Genomic DNA, 8,577 nt, shown 5'->3' with positions numbered 1-8,577 from the left:
TATTTTTTACGAGAAGAAGTGACGATAATGCTACATGGTACACGAAAACGAAAAACAGTTTGCCTTTCTACAAAAGTCACAGTCAGTCGAAGGCAGCTAATATTATTAAAAAACCAGATATTGTTGGTGATCGTTTGTTTGCCGATTAAATGAATAACAATTTAACTTCAAATTGAAGAAATACAACCAAATTACTCGAATTAAATGAATGCAGAGGAGAAATATTTCTTCACTTAAGGTAAGTTAACATTTTGAAATTATCTTCCCCGTCCTCTTGACTAAATGCGTGATCACCGCACACAGCAACCCGACGAGAGCGGGACTCATGTTGCTCGTGATGGATACGGTATGCGCACTTGATCCACTTGCATCACGTGATCCAGCCAAATCCAGCCGGTGGTGTCTGCACGTTTTTGGTGGCCTAGTACACTGAAAAAAATGAACTCCAACTAAGTAGCATTTTCTCTTAGTTGGCGTTAAAATAATTGAAATGACCTTATTATTGTTTACTGAAACCAAAACCATGTAGTTGTAACAGAAACCTGAATATGTTTGAAGTTACACACAAGTAAATTGTTGATGTAATAAAAACTTTTTATAAACACAACTAATACTTTTTTGAATTCATACACTACACTCGTTAAATTAGTTATTTTCTATAATTTACACTTGCAAAGACTCTGTGCATGCATTAACCATTTATGTCTATTATATTAACGAGGCGCAAAGTTAAAATAATAACTGGATATGTTACATTAAAGACGCTATGAAGTAGAACAAAACAAGACAAAATGTAATATCTACCATTTTCTTTAGTAGCACCAATTATTTAGTATTTAGTCGTATTAATTATTTACAATGTTACTGCAAATAATTTATGTGGTATATAAACAATGTTGATTATAAAATTAAACATAATTAAGTTATTGTTTGAATAAACATAATGATAGCATTTACAAATTATAATAAGTTATTTTAATCATATAAAGTGATAGTTGTGTTTAACTAGGTACGTTATACCTAACAATCTTCTTAGTAGATTCAAATAAGATTTGACTGAAACTAATAAGAGCGAGTCCCCCCACGCGTCTCCCTTCCCCCGCGCGCGGCGCGTCTCGACTTGCCGTCTGCCGCCACGCGCATTTTCCGGCGACGCTTCAATAGCGCCACAGCTCTGAGCATTGTGAAGTGGAGTTCTGCCTCTGGCAACGCGAGCGCAGCCTGAAGCCTCTATTTAGTGATCCGCTTACTGATACTTACGTATTGATAGTGATTTTGTGTTGTTGTGGTCCAGTCAGAAATGGATGACGTTGCCGAACTTTTGAAGACCTGGGAGCTACACGACTTAGTACCAATTTTTACAGGTAAGTACCATAGAAATATGTGACGATCCAAATCAAAAGTTGTTTTAACAGGCATAATGTAACTCATGAAATGTACCTACCTTGTTCTGTTACGATACATTTCACACATCCACTTGCACTTACTTACTGACGTAAAAGCATAAGTTAAATGATGAAACTTGCTTTTAGAACAGCGGATGACAATCCAGGCGTTATCGGCTCTGACTCGAGAGGACTTGAAGGACCTTATTCCGCAGGCAGGACCAAGGGTGCTATTTACAAGGTGTTGGCGTTCGTGGAAAAATGAGTTTTTGCCAATAAACGATACTAGTATACCATCTTTTTCGGTAAGTTTTTTATGTGATTTTGTTTGGGTACCTAAGTACCTATTTGTAAAATGTTATATTGACAACTTACCTATTAGTTAGGTGGTATCTAGATAGGTACAGTCAGCATCTTATCCAGCGCAACCATGCAACAGATTGTTGGTTTGTTTTGACCTACTAGGTACCTACTTGGCGGTAGCTTACATAGCTACCTACTTAGATATGTAGAATAAGTAGGTATCAATATGAGGAGGGAGGGAGGACTTTGCCCAGCAGTGGGGCAGAGACTGTGAGACTAGGATTGTATTATTAGACTTAAGTCAAATTATTATTATGAATTATTGTTTACAGGGCCTGGATTTGTCAAACTTGCAGTTTGATTGCTTGAAGGAAACTGACGAACTATCTGAATGTGTTGTAGAGGTAATACCATTAGACAACCCTGAGACAAAAGAAAATACTGCAAGTACAACAAGTCATCAACAATTAGGAAAAGGAACTCAAACTGGGGTATGTATGATAAAATATTAAGCAGATCATTTAAGTAGTACAGATATACTTTTAATAATTAGCTTTTAGCCTCCGTCCCCGTCTTAGTTGGAACTTTTGCATTTATAATATTAAATTAAAAAAAATAATAGTTACCTAATAGGGTAGGATAGGATTATGTATCTATCTACATAGATTTATTACAGGTTTACATACCTACAGGTGAAAAAATATTCCATCTCTGTTTTGAATTTATACCTATGTACCTACTTACCTACTAATATTTTCTTTCAGATACTTGAAAATTTATTGAAACAATCACTCGAAACTTCTTCACTTCTGATTTATAAAGGCGGTAGCTTAGATGGAGATGCTACTAGAAATTTATTAGCGTCTGTGATTGCCAAAGAAATATTAAATGAGAACAAAAATTCACCAATAGTTGGTCAAATTTATTTCAAGTGGACAAAATTGATAAGTGAACTCTTTCCGGGTGAAAGGACCACAACGTATTATATCCCTGCATGTACTACTGCGTCTGGCGCAGTTCTTCAAGCAAGAGGCAAACTCGTACATCAGGTAGGTGGATGACCACTGATTTTCAAGCATATTTTGTACCATGGTAGTGTTCCTGTGTCCTTGAAAATTAATGTACTTAAGTACCTACTTTTTACATTTATTTTAGAGTTTAGTTTTAATTCACAATTAGTTAATTTTAATTTTTATCCATTTTATTAGTAGGCAAATAGTAGTTATATATTAATAATTTGTCAATTTTAATTTTGTTCTCCAAACTCATCTAATTTTGTTCTCAATTAAATAAATCTAAGCTTCAGTATCTAATGTCCCAGATACTTATTTATTTATTTATTTATTTATTTATTTAAACTTTATTGCACAAGTATTACAAATAATGTACAAACGGCGGACTTAATGCCTTTAGGCATTCTCTACCAGTCAACCATTGGACTAAATAGAAACAGTAATTAAAGGTGCTTTAAAGAACAATACGTGAGAGAGATTATTGAAATAAAACAACAATATTCTATGTTATACATATTATGTTAAATAAACTTAAATAGGTTGTATAATAAACTTACATATACATATTCACTCTCTATGTACCTGTAGAAAATATCATACCTACTAAAAATCAATCACGAAGCTTATCCAAAAAGTGCTTACGTAGCATGTGCTTAAACGAAAGTTTACTCTGTGCTTGCCTGACACACAGTGTTTTTTATTATTCAAGGTACTGAACAGAAGGAGGCGCTTCCAACAATTAGGATCCTTGACAACAAAAAAAAGAAACAGAGAAGAAAGCCCAGGACCATCTTCTTTATCACCAAGACCAATGCCAAGAATAAAGAATAAATTTATTGTCATAAAAACCTTAGTTGGTAAACAACTAAGGTTTTTATGACAATAAACAACATTAAGGTTGAGTCCTCCTATTAGGTATTAATGTAAGTAAGTATTGTAAAGAAAGAAAAATAAAGAAATAATTACGTAATGTATTTTTTTTTATAATCTCCTAGGTACAAGGATTCAATTAAGAACTTTTTCAAGGTAGGTAGTATATTGGTGACTACCTAAATCGTCGTTTTTATCAAGTGTAAGCGAATTCATGTAACATACATAGGCATTTACCAAGTACATAGTGTACTGTGTGTACACTTAGTAAATATCTATGTAAGTTACATGGATTCGCATACACCTAGTACATACGACGGTTAGGTAGTCATGAGTACCTACCAACTACCTTGAAAAAGATCTTAATTGAATCTATTTCCTGTCGTGACTACATCAACAAATCATTCTTAATAGATTCAAACAAACCTCAAAGTCAAACTAGCCTAGATCTTAGTTGAATGAACTTTTATCTTAGTTGATGAAGCTATAGGATCTTGAGTGATTCTATAAATTATTTTGTTGTTATTATAAAGTTTAATGCTTGCGTATAACAACATAATAATTGACATAAACAAGTGGCCTTCTTTGAAGCAAGCATTATTTAGATAGACTCAACTAAGCGTCTTGGTTAAATCAACTATTATCTCATTAAATACAACTGCGATTACTTGACACATTGGACCACTTTCATTATTCGGATAACTCTTATCTTAGTTGATTAAGCTATAGGATCTTGAGTGATTCTATAAATTATTTTGTTGTTATAATAAAGATTAATGCTTGCGTATAACAACATAATAATTGACGTAAACAAGTGGCCTTCTTTAAAGCAAGCATTATTTAGATAAACTCAACTAAGCGTCTTGGTTAAATCTAACTATTATCTAATTGAATACAACTGTGCGATTACTTGAATCTACAAATGAACTTTATTAATATATTAAGGTTTAATGCTTATACTGGACAAGATAATTAATGAAACTAACTAATCAGTGTTTATTAATTCTACAACAGTACTTGATAGCCGGAACTAAGAACATTTTAACTAAATTCTCTTTGTCACAGTAGTCATGATCTTGACAGGCTCATATGGAGACAAGATACATGATTTTAATAAACAAGATCTTAGTTAAAATGATCAAAAATTTTTTTCAGTGTACCGCCTGGATGTAGAAGTCTGCGATAAACGTCCCCTCAAAAAGCTAGGTAGGCTCTTTTATCCCGGGTTTACTTTATTTTTGCAAAGGGATTCGTGGGTTTCGGAGATGGCGATGCGACAAAATAAATTCTCCAATGTAGTCGTTTAGTGTTAGCAAAATATTACAGATTTATCTTTCTGAGTTTTCATATTAAATCAATCTTTCATTAGTTACCTAAAAGTAAAGAATAAACGAATAAATTGATTTGAAAGAGCTATAATTACGCAATTTACACTTAATATTGTCCAGTTTCCTATTTCAAACTAAAGCACAAATTTAAATCTTATAATCGCTCTTGTGTTGCAGGTGTCCATGGGCGACGGCACTCGTGGTCGTGGCAGATACAGTTTATGACTAGACCATATAAAACTTGATGGGCGAGACAAGAAACTCTTTATGAAGAAATCTATTTACGTTAGCCAATGGGCTGATAGAAAGAATATTTAATAAATTAATTGGAATAATAAATATTTTCCTCGTGATGGTGTGATAAAATAAATTCGTGTTGCGCTCTGTAGCAAAGTTTGTTTAACCCTCATGCCTTGAAGTCCCCGCAACTGTCAATACAATTTTATTTTAAAACCGCTGTCGCTTCTCTTGTGGTTCAATTTTGTAATTTTTCTTACGTTTGAGTATCCATATGCTACCATGAGGTGTTAAACAACAACAGATTTAAAGTTGTATTCTTAATCGCATTTAGAGGCTAAAATATCATACAAAGGAGAATGGGCAATTTGTCCCATGGATGTATACTGTTGAGACATATCTCGTTTGAAAGGGTTTACTCTTAGCATTATTTTATTGTATGACACCAACTTTGGATAACGTGCAGGGACTGAGCAATTTAAAAAAAAGAGTGGCGAATATAAACTGTTGTTTTACAAAGTACTTGTTATGTAGCCGGTTGTTAGGTGTTTTGTATGAAAGAATATGAGAAATTCTAGATTTCTGTTTACCACTACTTACGTTTAAGTACGTACAGGGCTGGAATTAGTTGATATAACATATGCTTGATTTAAAAATACTGCTATTAAACACTGAAACTTGCTTGTATACTCAAGCCACATATATCATTTAAAAGACATTTTTATAAGGTATTTTAATATATATATACTTGCACTCAAATGCTTGCAGGGGCGGTAATAAAACGAGTTTATTCGTTAATTAATTGTGGTAAATGCCGCTTTGTTTGTTCTACCTGGCACTAGATGGAGCCTTGGTAGCAGTTTGGGTAATTTTTACCATTAGTATATACAATTTTGTCATATCCTATTTGGAAGGTCTTCAATTAAGCATTAATTACTTATATGACACCAAAGACCGAAATTGTCCAGGGAAGATGATATTAATAATTTTGATCATGCGCTGCGGCGTAAACTGGAACTAAAAAATGTCATTCATATAGAGTTACTTTTGTAACCATTTACATCACTTTGCATGCCTGAAATATAATGAAAAAGTAATTTATATATTTTTTTAAATTATTACCGCTCAATAAATGGCACTAAACTACTTAATTATGATTTTTCAAATCCTCTCTAGTACTGACATCTTGCGTGCAATAGGAGAACCGAATGAGCGGCAAATGCTGGATCCGTATAGTCGCTTATAAACGCTAAAAAATGTCACCGAAGAATAAGTTTGTTTAATTCGGAACTTTGACAATAAAACGAGTGGTTACCTTGAACTAGTAAGTTTCGTCTATTTATCTCTCTTGCTCTTACATATTCGAGTGATAAAGGTAGAAAAAGCATTATATTTTTTAAAGTTCGCGTTATGTCCCGCTAGAAACGTTATATAAACTTATTATTAAACATGAAATAAGATTCCTAAGCAATAAGTAGGTAAGTAAATGTATTTATGGAGTAGTTGGAGTACCATAATTAGCAGCAAGAAAATAAATCTAAGTTTATATGTTAAGATAAAATAAATCGTAAAAAGGTACTATGTACATACTTGTTTTGTCTCTCTGCAGGAAAATTGTGTAAAAGTGAAACATTTGAGATTGCGTCGCGGTTCAAAGCAACGTTCCCTTCGTTTGCCATATGAAGCAGGATTAAATTGTGTAGTTTTAAGTTCTCATATAAGTGAATTGTCAAATTCTTAGTGAGAATAAAGAATCTTAAACCTAAAATTAACGCAGTGAATACATTACAAGCATCAGCGACTCTTAACTGCTTGCCAAGCTAAGATAGTAGCTGTATTTCGTTCCATTATATATACATATGAAATAAAAACTTTTGAATACATTTAACACCTTTATTTCATATAAATTGAAAAATAACTGACGGCATACATTTTCTTCACGGTCGCACAAATATTAGCAGGATGAGTCGACAAGTTAATTTAAAGCAAGCATTGGTGAATAGGTGCATCCAGATCCAGATAAGAGGATGCATGGTTATTGCGCCAATCTCGGACCATTTGCGATTGGTTTGCTAAGGGCACCGCTAGCTGGTGCGGATGCACAGAGCACTTATACATACCTTATTAAATAAAAACTTTTGAATACATTTAACATCTTTATTTCATATAATTTGAAAAATAAGTGACGGCATAGATTTTCTTCACGGTCGCACAAATATTATCAGGACGAGTCGACAAGTTACTTTAAAGCAAGCATTGGTGAATAGGTGCATCCAGATCCAGATAAGGGAATGCATGTTTATTGCGCCAATCTCGGACCATTTGCGATTAGTTTGCTAGCTGGAGCGGGTTAACGAAAAACAGTAACTGGCGACGCTAACAGGCGCGGACGCGTGCGACGAATTTTACCTACAAAGGCACCCGCGCGCGTGCACCCGCTCCGTGCACTCGCGCCAGCTATAGCAAACGCCCTTAACCTTTTGAACGCCAAGAATACCTTAAGGCGTCGTAATTAGCTATGCTCAAAGCGTCGAGTAACCTTCACACTTTCAAGTAAGGTTTAGGGCATAGCCATAACCCTATCATTTGAAAATATAAAAAAGGCCTATTATGGGTATTTTCATTCCTCACTAACTCAAGCTATAGATCTATGGGGCACAGCAGCTGACCGTGATAAAGTATTCAAAATGCAGAAGCGCGCCATAAGAATAATAACACGCAAACCTTATGACCACCCCGCGAAAGACCTGTTCAAGGAGTCAAAAATACTTACGCTGCCGGCAGTTTACATCTTGAATGCATGTAAGTACGCTCGAGCCAACTTACACAACTACGACACGACTCACGCACATAGCAGGAGCACTCGCAGACGTAATCTTATAATAATTCCAAGAAGTAGACTCGCTAAATCTCGTAAGTCCCTCGGCGTCATGGGGGCCAAATTATACAACTCGATACCATTAGAAATATCGGAAGTACAGAGCGATAAATTGTTTGCAAACAAACTAAAAATATTATTAACCAATTTAGCGTGTTATAATATCGAGGAATTCGTCGATAACGGTTGCCGACCCTGAACAAACACTTTAAATGAAACCTAATTAAATATTAGACTATAATAATTTCAAAATATTGTAATGTAATTATCTTAATAATATGCTATAATATTGAAGTGTAATTAGCTAGTTGACGTGTAAAATGTTATTTTATAAATAAAGAAATGAATGAATGAATGAATAGGGCGTCCGCAACGTCGCGCGTGTGCATGGAGCGGGCGTGCGGCTTACAGTATGAGCAACGCTAACTGGCGCGGACGCGTGCGACTGATTTTACATACAAAGGCACCTGTTATGGCGTTCAAAGGGTAAAGTATCAATGTCGTAATGCGTCGCTAGCGCGTTATTTTCGAATCGCACCCGTGCTCCCGTGTTGGACTGCACA

The 8,577-nt window shown here is 34.6% G+C and overlaps 1 protein-coding gene across 1 annotated transcript; it reads left to right on the top strand.

Annotated features, from left to right (window-relative positions):
- The first annotated feature begins 426 nt into the window (after window positions 1–426).
- Window positions 427–4,725, top strand: LOC133519563 (uncharacterized). Its single transcript, XM_061853572.1, has 5 exons — window positions 427–1,364; window positions 1,533–1,690; window positions 2,021–2,179; window positions 2,453–2,737; window positions 3,411–4,725. The coding sequence occupies exons 1-5, from the start codon at window positions 1,301–1,303 to the stop codon at window positions 3,579–3,581; spliced, it is 837 nt and encodes a 278-aa protein (XP_061709556.1). The 5' UTR covers window positions 427–1,300; the 3' UTR covers window positions 3,582–4,725.
- The last annotated feature ends 3,852 nt before the right edge of the window (window positions 4,726–8,577 follow it).

The sequence above is a fragment of the Cydia pomonella genome, chromosome 7, assembly GCF_033807575.1.
Source record: "Cydia pomonella isolate Wapato2018A chromosome 7, ilCydPomo1, whole genome shotgun sequence".
Lineage (NCBI taxonomy): Eukaryota > Metazoa > Arthropoda > Insecta > Lepidoptera > Tortricidae > Cydia > Cydia pomonella.
Note: the sequence above shows the minus strand (reverse complement) of the source record. Positions and strands in the feature narration are given on the sequence as shown.